The 18,751-nt window shown below is 49.7% G+C and overlaps 1 protein-coding gene across 2 annotated transcripts; it reads right to left on the bottom strand.

Annotated features, from left to right (window-relative positions):
- Nucleotides 1-352: 352 nt before the first annotated feature.
- Nucleotides 353-17,758, bottom strand: LOC110210914 (receptor tyrosine-protein kinase erbB-3). 2 transcript variants are annotated; one of them, XM_020990002.2, is made up of 28 exons: nucleotides 17,224-17,758; nucleotides 13,414-13,565; nucleotides 12,657-12,843; nucleotides 11,465-11,590; nucleotides 10,767-10,832; nucleotides 10,448-10,566; nucleotides 10,152-10,293; nucleotides 9,488-9,601; nucleotides 9,249-9,369; nucleotides 8,781-8,854; nucleotides 8,502-8,592; nucleotides 8,070-8,275; nucleotides 7,740-7,872; nucleotides 7,457-7,547; nucleotides 6,993-7,147; nucleotides 6,292-6,345; nucleotides 5,845-5,986; nucleotides 5,031-5,150; nucleotides 4,611-4,709; nucleotides 4,217-4,402; nucleotides 3,912-4,067; nucleotides 3,576-3,651; nucleotides 3,244-3,390; nucleotides 3,033-3,130; nucleotides 2,767-2,946; nucleotides 2,593-2,664; nucleotides 2,081-2,312; nucleotides 353-1,887 (listed from the first exon to the last, which is right to left on the bottom strand). In XM_020990002.2, the coding sequence occupies exons 1-28, from the start codon at nucleotides 17,303-17,305 to the stop codon at nucleotides 1,355-1,357; spliced, it is 3,954 nt and encodes a 1,317-aa protein (XP_020845661.1). In that variant the 5' UTR covers nucleotides 17,306-17,758; the 3' UTR covers nucleotides 353-1,354. The 2 variants fall into 2 exon arrangements, with proteins under 2 accessions (XP_020845661.1, XP_020845660.1); XM_020990001.2 differs by having other exon boundaries at nucleotides 2,081-2,369; nucleotides 17,224-17,757.
- Between the last annotated feature and the right edge of the window lie 993 nt (nucleotides 17,759-18,751).

Raw genomic sequence — 18,751 nt, 5'->3', positions numbered from 1 at the left:
TCAGGGGCCCCAGCCCTACCACTTCCAACCTAAGTGTCTCTGGACAAGTCACTTAACCTTAATGGCTTTAACTTCCATATCTTAAAAAAGGGCTGGGGAGTGAGTGTGAGTGAGTGAGAGTGTGTGTGTGTGTGTGTGTGTGAACGTTAATCCCTTCAAGCTCTAAATTTATGAGTTAAATGGTTAGGTTAATAAATGCTTATCGATGGACTGGATAGCCTCAAAGTTCTCAGATTCTGTAATTCTTCCATGTCAGGCACTTGAGAGTTGTGATGGAGGTACAGAAGTTAAAGGGAGGTTTTCTCACCAAATCCCACATGTACATTCCCACTAGTCATATATAGGAAGATGATAAAACTTTGGCATTTTTATTCAAACATGTATAAAAACAAACAAAAAAAATACAGTTCCTTCAGTGATACACCTGAGATTCTCTGCCCCATTCTCATTCCCCTCAAAAAGAGATGGGCATTGGGGAGTCTGGACCCTCCTACCATACCAACTGGAGGTGCCCCTCACTATCACTGGTTTAGGCATGGCCCAAGAAAATTGCTTTTAGGGAATCTGGTGAATTTATTTTGGGGTAGTAGGAAACCCTTGGATTATATGAAGGTATCTTTTTTACATGCATAGAAGTGTGGTTAAGTATAACTGTGAATGGAGGGAGGCCCTTCCCTTCTGGTCAGCCTTCTCGACTGCCCCAGCTTCATGTATATGTATGAGTATTTTGGTCAAACTTAGGGTAAACTTTTTTTAAAAAAAATCTCTTCCAAGAGCCCTGTCTTCACAGTTTTCTTTAACCCCTCCTTCCTCTCTCTGTCCTTCGAGCTGTGTTGAATAGGGGAGGTAGAAAGTAGATGGTCCAGCTCCTGCTTTTTACCAGCCTTGTGTGGGTAGGTGGGGAATAAATTGCCCCCCTCTCTACCAAGTGGCCACACTTTACACAGAGGCTTACTTAAGAGCCCAGAAATACCAACTGGAAAATTTGGACAGAGGAATAAGGACACAAGGATTAATTCTTCATATCTCCAGGGATTCCCCCTAAGGGAACTGGGTATGGCACACAGTATAGAGGAAACCCTCCCACCCTTAGCCGATCTTTTGGAGGAGGAGCTAGAGAAGAAAGTGCAGAATTGGCTATACCACATACATTTTGTTTAGGGTAGAAAAAGAAACTATTTAGAAGCTCCCCCTCCAACCAAGTGGGAATGAAGGGAGACAACCTCTGGAGGATGGGAGGAGAGCCTGAGAATAGGGGAAACACTGGAAGATAGTACTGAGAGGATAGAAAAGAGGGGGTGCCCTCTAGAGGTGCCAGCTGCCATAAATAGCCTCCTGAGTACAGCAGGAAGGGTTATGTCCCCTGAGCACTGGCCTTGGAGAAAAGCCGGCTATGCCAGTAGTCAGGGTTGTCAAAGGCAGAGTGAGTGGCCTCTAGGCTTCGAAGGGGCTTGAGGTGGGCATCATGGATGTAGGGGGCATGGTGCCCAGGGCCTTGAAACGATCCCATTTCTTCATACCCTTGCTCAGCTGCTGGGCAACCCCCCATGGCTGCATAATCACCCCCAGCAGTTCCTCCACCATGTCGACGATTCATATACTCATAATCCTCATCAGGAGTAGTTCCTGTAGCAGGCATGATGGGTACAGGATGGAGTGGACAGCTGTGGGTGCTGCCTAAGGAGGCACTGAGGTCTGATCCCACATCCATATATTCATAGCCCAACTCTTCCAGAGATCCTGGCCTTGGAGGTCTTGGCAGACTCTGCTTTCTTCTCCGATTCATGTATTCATACTCTTCATCCTCATCCTCTTCTTCTTCGGTGCCCAGAATGGAACTGAGGCCCACAGATGATGACAGTGTACCATCCCGGGAAGAAGGAATACCTGAAGCAGTAGGAGTAGAGAAGGAGCATTTAGGGCTAGGGGAAGGTCTCCAGAGTGTTTTGTGGATGGAGTCATGGAAAAGATCAGGGTAGGAAAGGATGAGCAAAAACAAGAGGATTAATAGGATAAGGAAAAAATTCAGAAAAGATTTCAGAGACCACGATGTCAGAAGTCCCCACCCCAATTCAGGCACCTTTGGTATGTGCATCAGGCATAACATAACCGTTGACATCCTCTTCCTCTAGCCCTGGTGGGGTGAGGGGGGTGAGGGGAGTGAGTAGGCTGTGGCGTTGGGAATGGTAGGCACTGTCCCCTCGAGGCCGAGGGCTCCGGCTTCCACACACAGATTCTGCCTCTTGCAGCTCAGCCTCGGAGCTTGTCCCCCGGCCTTCTGAAGATTCTGATGCAAGTCGGCCTCGTGGGCTCTGGAGTAAAGAGGTTGGGCAGGGGCACTGCTCACTACTCCCACGAATCACTGACCCCTAATGAAGGAAATACGTAGACACTCATAGATAAGGAAAGACAGAGTTGGCCATAGGTGGCTTGGTGGTTCCTCTTCTAAACTAACGGATGGCTTATTTGGCCCCTGGGGGTTATAGCCTAAGCCTCCAATCCCTAATGCCTTTTCTCTACATTGGACCTCTGCTAATCCCTGGGATCTTTAGTCTCTTCTAACAGTCTTCAACAAGGATGGGCAAGTCTTACCTGTCTGGTGCCTCCTAGGTTGCTCTGGTTCATTGGCATGTATCCAGATGAAGGACTCAGAAAGTTCTGACTCTGGGGAGGAAAAAAAAGGGAGAAGACAAGAGTGGCACCCCAGAACAGGGATGTTTATGAGTGTTGTACGATTTTTGGAGGGGGGAGAAGGGAACGCCTTACCCCACGTGGTCTGGACAGCGTACCAACGGGCAGGCTGGGGGCAGAGCCTAGTGTGTTTGCCAGTTCTTCCTCCTCTAGCTCCAGCTCCAGCTCCGGTTCCAGTGTCTCTACCTCCTCCAGGTCTTTGTCAGTCAGAGCAGGTGGCTCTGCACCAGGAGGCAGCCCAGGACTACTGTCCCTCTGTTCAGAGTTGAGGGATAGGTTGTTAATGGGACTGAGGGCTTTAGTCCTTCCCCTTCATCTCCATCTAAGGGCTACCTTCTCACCTTGATGACCAAATATCGTGGTGGATCCCGAGCCATTCGGGTGAATTCGTTAGCCAATTCTTTAAATGTCGGTCGTATGTTTTCATCAATCATCCAGCCTTAGGTTGAGGTAGGAGAAACCAGGGGACATAAAAAAGAGCTGTTGGTAATAAAGTTCCCAGTGGAAGGAAGACACCAAGGGGGCAAAGATCAGAGGTGATTGATGACTCACATTTAACCATGACCATGTAGACATCAATAGTACAGATCTGTGGCTGTGCTAGACGCTCTCCCTTCTCCAGCAGGTCAGGCACTTCAGCCAGTCGAAGCCCTTTATAGGGTATGTCTCCAAATGTCATCAGTTCCCATATTGTCACACCTGACCAAACAAAGTGTGAGTCAGGTAAAGGCAGCAGACTCAACATGTAGGTTGTTGAAATGGGTGACATAAGACAAGAATCTAGAGGTAATTTTAGAAAGTGTCCAGCAGGGCAATTCTAAGAGTTTGAAAGACATTTGAAATGTGTGGGGTGGGTGGTGGTTATGTGAAGGGTGAGTACTGACCATAACTCCAGACGTCACTCTGGTGTGTGTATTTTCCAAAATGGATACTCTCCAGGGCCATCCACTTGATTGGTGTCTGGTGAGTTGGGAGTGGAGGGGATGTCACCAGTTAATCCCTCTGCCCCCAATTTCCTGAGATCCCCCTAAACACCCTCCTTCTTCCACACCAATACCCTTTGCCTTCTGAACTCGGCTTCCTTACGTCCCAGATACCCTCCTCACTCTTTGGAGCCCACCATGCACTAAGTAGCAGCTTGTTATTAGGCTGACTTCTTGACCACTCCCTATTACCTTGGCACCAGTGCCTTCTGTATCTCTTCCCGACCCCTTCCTTACCTTAGCCTCACTGTGCAAAAGTTGTTTATCATCAGGTGGCAGCAGGTCAGCCACCCCAAAGTCAGCAACCTGCACCTGACTTGGGGACTTCAGCAGCACATTTCGAGCAGCCAGATTTCTGTGCACCATGCCATGTTCCTCCAGGTAGTACATGCCCTATAAGGGCAGGAGGGAACCTTGGGGGAGGGATGCTAAGAGCCAGAGCCAGCCCCGGATTCTCAGGGCCTCAGTCAGCCTTTCTCCCCATTAAGTCTTAGGAACACTCCGCCCATCTAATTGCTTTGTACCCCCTGAGGACCTCTCACCTTGGCAATCTGCACACCCCAGTTGAGCAGTAACTGCGGTCCTAGAGTCTCCCGATGTTGTCGTACGTGGTCTAGCACTGATCCCAATGGCAGAAATTGGGTGACCAGCTGCAGAGATGACCCCGGGCATAGCCCTAGTAGCCGAACGATATGGGTATGATCTAAGCTGCCAATGGCCAACATGTGCTAAAGGACACAAGAATGGATGTAGACAAAGGGCAGATGTGCTCATAGGTTCTCAAACACATTTTCAGACTTTAATATGGCTAACAGTGAGACACTATTGTTTCTAACCCAGCATCACCAACCCCTTCCCCAGCCCAGCCCACCTAAAGCTGCTCCTCCCCTGAGCACCGCCCCCAGGCTTCATCCAGCACGCCATCTCTCCACTCACATCAGTCACCGACTGGAAACTCTGCCGTCCGCTCCTGTCTTCAATGACTTTAATGCAGACTGGGATCTTGATGGACTCGCCCTCTGGGATCCATATGCCCTAGGACAGTCATGTGATTTTGGAGGGGTAAGGGACCTCAGAGATCACTCAGTCTAACATCCTCGTTTAACAGATGAGGAAACAGGCCCAGAGAGAGGGCTAGTGACTTGTCCAAAGTCACCCAGGCCTCAAGTGATAGAAGCAGGATTTCAGTGCTTTTGTTTTGGCCCAGAGAGTACCAGATGAGCCTAAGGCCATCATCCCCAAATATCAAGTCTTTTCCTCCAGCTCTTGATATTCTTCCCCTTCCATTGATGCCTCCTGCTTTTCTGGCCCCTGTGTCTCTGATTCCCTCCTTAGGAATTCTTGCACTCCCCTCACCTTGTGCACAGTTCCAAAGACACCTGAACCAAGCACTTTGAGTTTCCTCAGCTCTGTCTCCTTGAAAATTCGGGCCAAGACCTTGTTGGCCTTTTCACCAGGGTCTAGAGGTTCCAGGCTCTGTAGGTGACAGAGGGGAGCAGTCAGGAAAACCTCTTCCTGGGCTGAATCCTTTCCCATCACCCCTAGCCGTGTTCTAGAGGGAGAGCAATGAGTGGACAGGGAAGTAAGGCCCATAGTGGTGAAAGGAAGGAGAAATAGTTACCATTTTGGAGAAACGCCATACACATGTCGGGAGATAGGAAATACTGAAAGCCGCTAGGATTGGAGGTTATGTAGTAAGGGCTGTATCAGAGAAAGTATTATTTCCATGGTGTCAGGGATCATGAGAGGGTGTTGATAAGGATTTTCGAGAGAAATTTTCATGTGTGTATAAGTGTATGTGTGTATGTGTGTGTGTGTGTGTGTGTTGTGGGGAGAGGGAGAAAAAGGGTAAGAAGTCTGTTTAGATGACCTTTCTCTTGTATACCATTTTACAAGGTACTTTCACATATATTATTCCATTGTATCCTTGGTAACAATTGTGTGAGGTAGGGCAGATCTTATCCCTGTTTTACAGCTGAGGAAACTGAGGCTTTGCTCAAGGTCACACAACCAGTACTATAACTCAGTTCAAGTTTTCTTACCACTGTACCACACTGTTTGCTTGAAGAGAGGGGATTAAGAACTGACTGAGAGTGGCTCAGCAGCATGTGGGGAGGAGGTCTCCACTGGGAACTGTTGGGGTCCCTTAAGTCCAGGAAGGAGTATTCACCTCACCCCGCTCCAAGTAGCGCCTCATTGCTCTCTTATTCTGGATCTTCCGCCCTCGCAAGTAGAGCAAGGTAAGTAGCAAGACCAACGTGATCACGATCAAGCCTGCCACCACAGCTAGGCCCACAGCCACATGGGTCTTACTGTAGGATAAAGGGAACAAGGCTTGACCTGAGAATGCAGCTTCTGTACATCAACTGTATCCCCATAGCAAGGGAGTTACCAATCAAGCATCCCCACTGTCTGGCCCCCACCCATAGACTAGCCTATAGACATAATCCTCTCTATGCAAAAAGTTAATTTATCCCTGGGTAATGTAGGCTATGCCAAGTTAGTTTTAGAGGAGGAGGATACAAATACCAGTCCCTGGGTTCTTTCAGAGACTTCCCTTTCCCTTTCCTCCCCTGCCCTCCTGCAAATCTCTTATATTCAGTGAACTCCAACCTACCTGCTTATGGCCTGTGGTTGTCCCAAACAGTCATGGAGTTCTGGTCCATTACACCTGGAGTAGAATAAGACCCCCTTAGCTAGGGACTTGTACAACTGGTATTTCATTCTATGAGCTCTTCTCCCTACTGAACTTGTTCCAGAACCTCCAGTGATTTGCCCACACTGCAGTCCATATTTCATCTGAACTTATATCAATCGGGCTTGATGCTCTGATCCCTTTTTTTCTCTCTAGGCCCCACTTTTCCTTTTGTGGCCTATGTTTACCCCAGCTCCTAGGGACAGTTTCTGTGTTGGGATAGACCTCCCCCTTACAGCCTCTTAAATCTCTCAGCCTTTTATTTTTTAATTAACTAATTAATTTAGTTTTACTTTCCAACATTCACTGTTATAAAATTTTGAGTTCTAAATTTTCCCCCTCCCCAGACAGCAAGCAATCTGATACAGTCTATACAAGTACAATCACATTAAACATATTTCCACATTAGTCATGTGGTAAAAGAAGAATCAGAACAAGAGGGAAAACCCATGAGAAAAAAAAAAAAGAAAAGAGAAAATAGTATGCTGCAATCTTTGGAAAAATCTCTCATCTTGTTGTTGGGTTTCGTTCCTCTACCTCCTTCACAAGCTTTTCCCTCCTGACTTAGTTGCCCCTCTCCTATGGCCCCTCTTTCCCACCCCACCCTCTTGTTCTTCACTGACCCCTGAGTGCAGTTCTCATGGCAAGGCAGACACTCTCGATGAGCATCTGGGTACTTGTAGATGGGTCCTTTGGCACCCACGAGTCCGTGGGGGCAGCTGCTCACACAATGTGGTCCATCCCGGAAGTGGGCACACTGAGCACAAGCATCTGAGCCCTAGTGGAGGTGGAAGAAAAAGTCAAGGAGGCCTGAAGCCTGAGGATCCTTTGAGCTCATCCAGGAGGTTTCCTACTCTGGGTGAGGGATCCAGGCAGTTACCACTTCTACCCCACAAAAGCCAACACTGTATAAGCCTGTGGAGGGCAGGGTCTGACCTGCTTTTGTATTTCTGATCTTAGCACCCAGCATCCTATTGGGTACTTTAGTAAATGTGTGATGATTGATTGATTTCCTGTCAGGCTTAGGATATCCAGCCCCCTGAGCAGCCCCCTCCCTCTCCAGGGAATTCTGGGACTTATACTGTACCGAGCCATAGCAAGTGACATTGCCCTCCAGAGGCTGGCACTCAGGATGGCAGGAGAAGCATTCATCCTCATGAGCAAACTCTCGGGGTTCTCTGGAGGTAGGCCCAAGGAGACAGCATCATTTTCAGGTTCTGTCCTCCATAAGCCCTTCCCCCACCTCCAGCTCTATGTGATACCCAGCCCATCGCAAGGCAAAAAAGTTGCCATAGGAGATCTAGTCCTCCACATCACACACAGCCCCTCATCATGCCCCTCCATGACTCCTTTCTAGCTTCCCACAGTACCCATTAAGGAAGTTGCATTGGGTCACACAGACACCCCCTCGACTGTAGTTTCGACAGGATAAGCACTGGCCAGGACCAGGGCCCCAGCAACCCCCAGATGAGCACAGTGGGTCACACACTCGACCCTCTGCCACTGGAGAAGAAGAAGGAGGAGAAGTGGGTCAGAAGAGCCCAACTCAGTCTACCCACCAAATCCCAACCACTGTGCTTGGCCTTGGGTCCCACAATCTCCAGCTCAGAATCTGTTCTCCCATTCACCTCCCCATCCCTTTGGAACTTCCATATCACCACTGCCTGTCCCCCTCAGGCCTTCACTTCTACCTCACTTACCACATTCCTTTTTGGGGCGATTGTGCTTGATATCCAACCTCCCTTCCTTTGGTCCCCGAAGCAGCCTGGTCCAGTTCAGAGAGTGGTGGTAGCAGAGCTGCTTGTTGGCACTGATATAAATACGCCCAGCACTGACTTCTTTCAGGGACCGAAGGCCCAACGATGTCACGTTCACGTTTTTCATGATCAGCAGTGAGAAACCTCGACTGGGGATGGCAATGGCAATATAAAGAAGGAGGCCCCAGAGAAAAAGCTTAGGACCAGGGGGCCATGACAACTGAGTGGGAACTGTTTCTTTTTGCCCAGTGACCCCCAATTCTTCTTACTTGTTTCTCAGAATGTACTGTGGGTAAGCCTGATGCCAAAAAGTGCCGCCCCCCCCCCCCCGAATAGGTCCTGTGTCAAACAATACTGGCTTCTAAACAGACTTACTTGTAGAGACTTCGGCCACCTATGGTTGTCAGGTTGGAGAAGACACTAAAGTTGTGCATGTGGGGAGGCCAAGACTGGATGTTCAGGTAACCTGCAGAGGAAGGGAGCTTTCCTAATGAAGTCTGCCCTCTTTCCCCTCTGCACCTGCTCTCTTGCTTGTGTCTCTCCCCAAGCAGCTGGGGTACAGTGCTCCTTCCTGGGGTCACTGTTTCCCCTGTCAATGTTCCTAGTCTACTTGTTTCCCTGGAAACACATCTCTTCTTCTCTGACCCCACTTACCTGTAATCTCCCGAACTGTCTGGAAGACGTTGAGTTTCTCAGGATCCAGGGCAGGTATGTTGTGCCAGGGGTCTCTGGGGAAGATGAGGAAAAACATGAAAGTCTTCTTCAAATATTTTTAAGATGAGCTGAAAGAGGGATTAGATCACAATTTATTCTAAGGACCAGAACTAGGCTGAAATGGGTGAAAATTATAGGGATCAGACAGGAATTAACATAAGCAAGAGCTTTCCAACAATTTTCCAATAATCCAGCATTGGAATAAGCTGCCCTCCCCAAAACAAAAGCACAAGTCCCTCATCACAGGAAGTGTTAGAGCCCAGGGGAGATAAGCATCTATTAGGGATATTAGAGAGGAGATGGCATTATTGATGTCACATGATCATCTCTTTTGTTAGAGTTGGGGTGAGGAGGTGGGTAAGAGTGTGGGAAAACCCAAGAGGGATTTGAAGAAGAGAAGAGTCTAACCCTTTGAGGCCAGTGATAAGGAAGTCCAGATTTCCCAAGATCTTGGTACAGTTCACAAACCCATCGATGTTGCTAGAGTCCACAGTCTGAAATCGGCTACCTGAGCCTGTCCCTTCACAGGCTGCAAACATAAATGGGATGGGAAGGAGTCAAAGGAAATTCAGAGGGATTTGATGGGAAGCACTAAGAGGAGACTTGGGGAAATTAAATTTTCCTCTCCACCACCATGACTGGCTCACCTTTTGGACACAGCCCTCCACAGGGCTCACACATCTTCATCCCATTCTTTTCTACCTCCATCTTGTCCCCAGGACAGGCCCTGACACAGGAGGTGTGATCTATCACAAAGTTATCTGTGCAAGGAGAGAAGATGGGAAAGAAGATGAGAAAAGACAAATTCCACCGTGTCAGACCTTCCTAGGAATTGAAGCTGAGTGGGACTTAGGAAGGCTTGTCCTCTATTCCCTACACTTGACAGATAAAGGAACTCAAGGCAAAGAGTTGAAGTGACTTTTAAGAAGGCCATAGGTTGTGACTGGCAGAGCCAGGATTCAAAATAAGGTCCTCTGACTCCCAACCCAGAGTTCTTTCCCCTGTGTAATACACTGGGAACAGAGGGAAGGCCTGCCCCTCCTGTACCCTCAGGTGTCCTGATTGCCTACAGCTGGGGTTCTTGCAGCCCCCTTATCTCATGTCCTTGGTAAAAGTCCCTTGATCTCCTCCCCAAGAGTCCCTCATAGAGGGGTCATCATCTCTGTGTCCCCCTTTTTTAACCTTCCTCTCCAATCAACTTGTCACTATCCCTATGTACACACATCCAGAAACCCATAGAGTGACTTTCCCTATTCCTATTCCACTAATCTCTGCCCAGGTTTCCTTTCTCTACCTCTTGCAGCCACTTACGGGGACAGCTGGCCACACAGACCCCTCCATACTGGTACTTGGTGTGAGGATTGGGCTCTAGTTGGAAGGTGAGTTTGTTGTAGACAAGGGGCAGTGGGCACAGAGACACACAGGCTCCACTGTCATTGAAGTGTCGGCATGCCTAGGCAACAGGGGGAGAGTCAGGATGGAGGAATACTTGTGCCCACCCATACATTCCCCCAGCCACCAGGCCTCCCTCCCCATACTCTCCAATACCTGACTTCCCAGGCCAGGGCACACTAAAAGGGACCCCACACATCACCCCCAGTACATACAAAGCAGTCTGTCTCTCGGGGACCTCCACAGCCACCTGCGCACTCATCATGGCAGCACTGGTTGGGATTGGGGCCAAAGCAGTGGCCGTTGCATTGGGGGGCACAGATTGTCTTTGTCACTGGTTAGGGAAAAAAAATGGAAGGCATGACCACCAAGTTCTACCTATTCCCTATTCACTATCTTGCCCACCCCTATTCATTACCCTTCCCTCAACTGCTGGCTAGCTGAACTCACGCTAAAAGTCTTCATACTAGCCAGCTCAAGCCATAGGGGAAGATTTAAGAAACTGAAGTTTAGGGGTTTAAGAAAGGTACACACGTGTTTGGCAGTCTCCTGGTCCAGGACCCCAGCATTTCCCCCCACAGGACTCATGACAAGGGGGACCTGGTTGAGGAAAAAGGCAGAGACAAGGAAACCATCAGTATCTCTCCCCATGTCTTGTGCTGTGGTATCCTCCAAAGTGATAGAGTTAGGAAGGACAGTCACCCTGTCTCCCTCCTTGTCCCAACTCTATGCCCTGTCCTTAACAGCTCCTTCAAATACTCAGTCAGACTTAGTGTGAGGGTACAATGAGCAGGAAGTGAGGCCAATAGAATAAGAGATTAGAGATGAGGGTAGAGGACTACCCAGAAGGAAGGAGCTTGGTTGAGGCAATGGGCATGCTTATTTGATGTGTCCCAGGCTGAATGACTTAATAAGAGTCTGCAAAAGCCCAGATGAATGTCCTGGGATTATGGGATCTGGCTGAATAAAACTGCCAGGGAACCTGAAGGATGATTTTTGAGACTTTCCTGAGGGGGAAGGACTAGCAGTACTAGGCCACTATGAAGTATTTCATCCTGGAAATTTATCCACTTGTAGGATACATAGGTCCACCCTGGGGCCTGTGCAGTATCATGAGGGATCAACTTGTTCCGTGTCATGGACCTGGGGTTAGGGCACTGAGGATGAAGGTTTAATGGAGGGGACTCGCCTTTGGAGGGAAGACTTGATGGGAATGTGGGGAAGCGACTCACAGCTTTTGCCATTGTTCTTGACCACAATCTCAGCCTGTGGGTCCCTGACGATGTCTCTCCAGTCAATTGTGTCCATGTGGCAAAGTTTATCATTCCTTTCAATGTAAACACCCCCAGCCAAGATCTCTGGAGGGAAAGATGGGTAGGGTAGAGTTGAAATCTCCAGGACCAAATTGAGTTGCTTACCATAGGTTTTCCACACACGTCTATCCTGGCTTTGTGATTATATTTGAAAGGATACAAGGGTGCAAGGTAGATGGGTTTGGGTAGAAGAGGCCGAAATTACAAAGAAGAAGGCTGTGTTTGGGGATAGGGGATAGGGAAGGAGGCTGAAGCATCTCTTGGTTCTCCAGACACCTGTCCTAGATCTGGTTTAGCCAGCAGAAGACAGGCAGAGCAAGGGGGAGGCTGGAAGATTCAGCTGACTCAGCTTTCCCCACTTCTCCAACTCCAGGCTGCCCTGCCTATTTATTTTTCAACTGACTGGGGCAAGGAAGTAGGAGGGAGAGGCTGAGGCCAGAGAAAAGTGAACCAAATAATATTTAACCAGCATGCTTTTCCCTAGGGGGACAAATACAAGAAATTGGGACTGTAGTTTGGGTGTGAGGAGGTCAGGGAACTTGTAGAAGAAAATCAGGGTAAACACAGTACAATAACCCCAAATGCAAAGGAATAGGCAGAGGCCAAGTCAAGACTAGATCTTAGCTATGACTCCCCTCCTGTAGTGGCATAAGATCTTTGTTCCTCTGTATGCACCCTGTGTGGAGGGCTTGTGGTAGTCAGTTTGGTAGTTATATATGGTTATTTGAGCTGTTAAGAGTGTGAGAGAGTATGGGATGGGAAGAGAGGCGAAGAGATGAATGGGCAGCTGTCAATGAGTGTCCAGTGCACTGGTCAAAAGGGTCAGTGCAATGCTTAGACCTGGTCAGTGGGAATAGTTAGCAGGGGCAAGTAGGTGGTTCAGTGGATAGAACACTGGGACTGGAATCAGGAAGATGTGGGTTCAAATCTGTCCTAGACACTAGCTGTGTGACCCTGGGCAAGTCACTTAAGCCCTATTTGCTTCAGTTTCTCATCTCTAAAATGGGGACACACTGGAGAAGGAAATAGCAAAGCACTCCAGTATCTTTGCCAAGCAGGCTCCCGTGGGGTTACGTATAGTTGAACAAGACTGAGCAACTGAACAACTAACCTGTGAGCTGATTGAGGCGGAGCTGGCGTAGGGCATGGCTGGAGTTGGTATTATAGTTGAGCATGACAAAGATGGCAAACTTCCCGTCATAGACCTGGGCCCCCCTTACCACACGAAGGTTGGGGAGTGGCAGAGTAGAGAACTCATTCATGGCGATTAGGACATATCCTGTTACCTCCCGGATCCACTGTTGTTGGGACACAGGAGCAGCAGTGAGAAGGTGTAAACACACATCAGTCAAACACAGCCTCATGCTCCTTTCCTCCAATCACAAAAGCAAAGTAAGGAGACTCGAGGTGGGAAAGGGAGGTGACATTCCAAGTCTTCGAGATTCTCCATTCAGGAGGAAGTTGGATTTGGAGATCATTTTTAGATCCTCTACCTCTGGGAGTCAAGATGCTAAGAAGCAGAGGAGACGTGATTATCCTGCTCCGCAATGCCTTCTTTTTCTATACTGATCCCTTCCCTTCATTCTACTCTCTTGGGAACCCCATTTCTTAACCTTAAAATCTACAAAGGGTCTCCTCTTCCTCTCCCCTTTCCAACTTCTGTCCTCATCTATGCAATTATTTGCCAGGGTAGGAGGGGAGAGGACAGGTTAAGAGAAGACAGGCCCAAAGGAAGAAAAGGTTTTTTTCATACAAAAGAAAAAAAGAGAAGCAGTAAAAGTTAGGGTAATATTCTCTGATCCAGAGGAAGAGAGGTCAGGGTTGTATCTCAATTGAGTGTGTTATGTGGGAGATGCAGGTTTCCTCACCTGCAGGAAGGAGAGATCAGGGCTATGCCCTGTAAGCACAATTTCCAGGTTTCCCATCACAACCTCACACCGATCATATAGTTTGTAAAGTGTCTGATACTGGTTTTCCGCATCACCGGTTACACTCAGTCCATTGAGGGTCCCTGGGCACACTGTTAGGAGAAGAATGTGGAGAGCTCAGGATTTGTAAATCTTTCTCTAGCACTCGCTATGTACAGGGTTCTGATGGCAGTTAGATATTGGATAGATAAGGGAATTGTTTTCTGTCTTTTCTGCCTTACTTTGGAGGGAATGGAGATGGCAGAACAGAGAGGGCAGGTGAAGGAAATGGATATTGGACTTTCTTACATACAGAATTCCTAGAGGTGGAAGGAGAATAGATCCTGGGAAGTCTTACCTACAAGTTATGAGGATTAAGGGGTTAACCAAGCCAAAACTACTGTTATTTCAAGATTTTTTTTTTCAGGTAGCTAGTTTTCCAATATTGGGAAGGGTGAGGAGGAAAAAGAGGGTTATAGCTCTGCTCCTCCTTCTAGGGGCACCCAGTTCTTTATCACCCCCCCTTATGCCCCAGGGTCCTTGAAATAAAGGTCCCTTTGGGGCCAGACACACAGCCCCCATTGTGTCCACTGTGGGTGAGGAAGGGTGGGGGAAGTGGAGTGGGGGCAGTACCCAGGGCCATAGCCCATCCCACAATGAGCTGATTCTGTCCAAGAGAAGGGGGCAGCCCCCACCCCTTCCCCAGCCTCTTCTTGCTGCCCCCCCAAGCCCTAGGCTCAGACAGTGACCTCACTGGAGGGAAAAGAAAATGGTCTATAGCAGCTTTGTCTTTTTAGCTAGGAGAATAGGCACCACCCTCAATACCTCCCTCCCAAAACTTAGCTCCACCTCTCTCTTCCCCCTCTGCTATCCTTTATCCAACTGTGACTCCATCCTCACTGCACTCCATTCCCTTACCTTCAGTGTGAGTCCTCTATCCCTTCCCTCCTCCCCAGAACCCTGCATAATTTTCACCAAGGACAAAAAACATTGGGATAAACAACAGGAAACTCCCTCCCCCCCCCATCACTGTTTGGGGATAAAAAGGCTTAATTCAAGAGCTTTCCAACACAGGCCACTCCTAGACTAAAGAAGGGAGAATAAGCTGTATTGGGAGTGCATGAAGAGGCTGAGTATGTGTGTCTTTCCACCAGGTGCCCATGGGTTGGAGAAACGCCTGAACAAATTGTGATATAGAAATGTAATGGAATATGATTTTGATGTAGGAAGTGATGAACAATTCAAGGTATCTCTGCCCCTTGATCTCTGATCCCCTCCCTTTTCCAGTGGGTTAAAGCCTGTGTTGGGAGTTGAGGGCAGGAGCAGAGATACCACCTGTTTGCAGCTACTCTTCCTTGGGGGCACTGCCAGCTCATTAGGAAGCAGGCATGAAGGCATGTGGGGAATGGACACCACGGAACCCTCTCTTGCCAGCTCCATACCAGGCCTGATCCCTTGACAGATCCCCACCCCACTCTCCTAGTCAGGATTCCATTACTGAGAAGGGAGAGGGGAGACGGGATGGAGATCAGCATTGTCATTTTGGAGGGGACAAGAAGGAAGGCTGAGAACTGCATTGCTTCTGCCTGAGAGATGACTCATATAAACCAGGCAGGTTAGAACTAACTGCCTCTACCTCCCTTGCTAACAGGATGCCCCTTCACCGAAGCCCTCCCTCATGCCCACGAAGCAAAGACTTGTGAGTCTGACTGTGTGCAGTGATGTTCTTGAAAATATGTCCCTGAGAGCAGTGTGAGTTAGTGGTGAGAGAGCTAGCTAGCCTCAGAGTAAGGAAGAGCTAGGTTCAAGTAGAGCTTGTGACACATACTGGTTGTGTGACTCTGGACAAGTTACCTTGGCAACACTTTAAGATTATAAATGGCAGAACAGTTTTTGAGCTGCATCAGTGGAGAATTTCTTCACTCCCACAGGAATGAAATCACAAACTCAGAGTTTTTTTTTTTAATAGTGAGAATATATGGTGTCCTTGCCCCTGCCCTACCTCTGCCCCCACCAGCCATAACTACTCCAGGAATGCTTTTGTACCCCAGTACATTGCCTTGGGCTACCATGTCAAAAGATATCCCCCAAAATCTTTCTCTCTTTCACTCCTCCAAAGAGAATCACATTAATATGTTTGTGGGTTCTTGTGTGCTTAGGGGCAGGAGGCAGAGAATTAGAAGTCATTGTCTCCTACCCACAGGAATAAAATCCACCTCACATAAAACGGGGAGCCAAGGGCAGTAGATGGGGGTAGGGAAGAGAGCAGGAAGGAAGGACCAGGAGCCTGAAGTTAGTACTGCAGCCATTTCTAGGGAGAAAGTAGGTGTTTAAATATCCAGGGTCATGGGAAGAAGTTGTCAATCACAGGCCCTCTTAGGAAGACAGTATTGTGGGACAGCAAGGGACTGTTCTCTCCTACTACCCCCCTCTGGGGATCCTCAGTGTGAACCTCCACTCCAACAACCCCCTACCCCTGACCAGGGCTAGGACAAAGGGAGCATAGTGCGACCCAGACAAGGCCGGATGCCCAGAGGCTGAAAATCCAGATAAAGGAAGGCCTGGCCAGTGCCACAAGCGTGCCCCCCCCCCACCTCTCTCCTCCCTCAAGAAAAGAGCCAGAGCCAGAACTCCTGGTTTCCTTGCTGATAACTTCTCAGATTCCCGGAGTGTGAAGGAGAGGTAGCTACTGTCACCCCTTTTCTGCAACTACTACCCCATATACCAGACCCCTCCTCCATTCTTTCAGCTGGGAATGTTCACAATTCAAGGTCCCAGAGGCTAAATTTAGACCCAGCAACTGTGGGGGAAACACAGGTGTTTTCTCCTCACTCCCACACCCTTCACCCCTGCTGTGGGTGGGACACAAAATTCACCAAGCCCCAAACTGGGGGAAATGGCAGTAGAATACCTAATTTTTTGATCCCTTCAAATCCCACCAGCACTCAGTGATCAAAGATCCCCAAGAAAAGGGCTGGGGTGGGGGCAGTCCTTCCTGAACTGGCTCCTTAAGTTCTGTCTATAAGAGGAGACTGCCTGTCTAAGCCTCCTTTTCCTTCATGCTTCGAGTGCAAGCAAGAAGTTTAAGTGGTCGGATTTGCCAGTCTAGATTTCGTGAGGTGCATGGGAGGAAGCAGAACTGAGTGATTTTTCTGAAGTTCTTTATCACTTTATCACCTGGACTTGGCCCTCTGGCTAATCTCGGCCCAGCCCGCCCCCACCCCCACCCCCACAAGCACTCACACAAACAAGCAAGGAAGGGGAGGGGCCCGGACCTATTTTTCAACACAAGAGAACAACTGCCCCCTCCACCCCCCCCAAATCCTATCCTAGCTCCTCCCAAAGCCGGCAAAACACCGAAACTGGCGGTGCCTGAAACCTGGGGAACCAGGGGGACGGGACTGGGGAAAGAAGTTAGGCTCCAAATTCTGATTCACCTCTCGAGAAAATAAAACAATACCCCATCTCAGCTCATCATCTCTACAACCTGGAACCCCAGAATGCCTAGGTTCCTTGCAGTCTCGAAATCAGATCGGGGAACTGAGGCAGCAATCGCTTCCCCGGGAGGATCCTCGGAAGGGGTGGAGGGTTGGGGGAGGTCCAGCCAGTCCAAGCTTCGAGTGCTTCAGAGCGGGGCCAGACCGAACTGGGGCTTCAGGCACTGGCTCCTCTGATTCCGAGGCTCGCAAGCCCCAGGTTCCCCAGGCACACCAAACCCAGGCTCCTCCCAGCAGCGCGCTCCAACTTCCTCAGTCCCGCAGTCCCACTTACCTGCCTGCGAGCTGCCCACCTCCGAGCCCCTGGCCAGGTGGAGGAGCCAGCCCAATACCTGCAGCTCCAGTAACCCCTTCATAGCTGCTGCGTGCCGGGGGCAGGGGGCCCGGGCCGGTGATCCGAGGCTAAGACATCAGGATTGAAAAAGCCACCTGAGCCAGGAAGGGAGGAGGCGGAGACGGCAGTCCGTACAGGTAGCAAATGCGAAGTGTTGTTACAGGATCTAGAGTCGGAGCTGGGACCAGGGAGGGAAGGAAGAAGGTAAGGAGGTGGGGGGGGGCGGAGAGAGAAGGGAAAGGGGGGGTGCGTACGTGTGTGGGGAGTGGAGTGAGTCACGGCCGCTCCCGGACTCGCTAGTACTGGCAGCGCCTCCAACTTTCGCAGGGTTGAAGTTCGATTTCGCCCTAGTCTCAGCCTCTCCACCCGGCTCGTGCTCAGCCACCCTACTCCGCCCGCCCCCCTTACGCGGGCCCCGAGTTCATTGGCCAGACTATGGGAACCCCCCTTGCTCCGGCCAATCAGAGCGACGGAGGGAGCTCACTCTTATTTTCCCGGAGGAGAGGGAGAGCAGAAAATTCCTAAGACTGCCCCCACACACACCCCCCCCCCCGTGGATAAAGAAGGGATTCTCTATCAGGCTGGCCCCGCCCATTATGTAAATCAAACCCTCCCCCACCCTCCTACTTCCCTGGCCGGTTGGTCCACTTTGGTGTTTTTTTTAATCCCTCTTGAGGTGGGGGGGAAGGGGGGAGCTCCCGCCTCCCGCTCCTCCCCCTCTTCCCCCTCCCCCTCCTCCTGCTCCTCCTTTGGGAATTGAGACCCCACTACTGAGCCTTCTCGTCCGCACGATCCTTAGCCTCTCCGAGGCTCCGTGAAATTGCACTGTCTCCGGATGCTTCCCTCCTCCAAACCTGGCGCCTGCCCAGTCTCCCAAGAGAATTTGAAGAGGGGAGGGGGTACCAGTCTGGGAACAGACCCTAGGCCCCGCCTTTCCATTCCCACTCTGAGAAAGGAAAGGGAAAGGAGGGGAGGGGCAGACCCAGCCGGGCAAGGGTGGGGCTAAGTCTCAATGCACCTGTTGCTGCCTGCACCTCTCCTACCCCCCTCTTCTGGCCCCCCCCCACCACGGCCGATCTAAGGGACAGCTGCCTCTCCTACACCCCCTTATGAATTCGTCCAACTGTCCCAGAACTTCAGTGCCTTCTTTCTTGGGGGAAGGGGATAAGGGAGCCTCAGACAAGTTATACTGGTTGGTCCCTATTTTCTATCACCACTGCCATCACCCTAGTACAGGACTTTGTTCCCGACCACCTGAACCATTGAAATAGGCTCTGGACAGGACTTCCTGGGTCCACTCTTCCTCTGGCAACCTTTTCTTGTAAACAAAGTCACTCCTATTATTTACGAATCTTTAGTGTCTCCCTGTTGCCTACCAGTTGAGGTCCAAACTTCAATCAACAAGCATTTTAAAGTCCCTACTAAGTGTTAGGCATTGTGCTAGAAGCTAGGGATAGGAAGACAAAAG

The sequence above is a fragment of the Phascolarctos cinereus genome, unplaced genomic scaffold (assembly GCF_003287225.1).
Source record: "Phascolarctos cinereus isolate Bilbo 61053 unplaced genomic scaffold, phaCin_HiC Scaffold_1;HRSCAF=81, whole genome shotgun sequence".
In the NCBI taxonomy this organism is placed as follows: Eukaryota; Metazoa; Chordata; class Mammalia; order Diprotodontia; family Phascolarctidae; genus Phascolarctos; species Phascolarctos cinereus.
Note: the sequence above shows the minus strand (reverse complement) of the source record. Positions and strands in the feature narration are given on the sequence as shown.

Coding starts and splice junctions, on each gene's coding strand:
- LOC110210914 (XM_020990001.2), bottom strand. CDS start 17,305: ATGAAGGGGTTACTGGAGCTGCAGGTATTGGGCTGGCTCCTCCACCTG. Junction 9,602..10,151: donor CTGTGTGGCCAGCTGTCCCC/GTAAGTGGCTGC, acceptor CTCCTTGCACAG/ATAACTTTGTGATAGATCAC. Junction 8,593..8,780: donor GACAGTTCGGGAGATTACAG/GTAAGTGGGGTC, acceptor CTTCCTCTGCAG/GTTACCTGAACATCCAGTCT.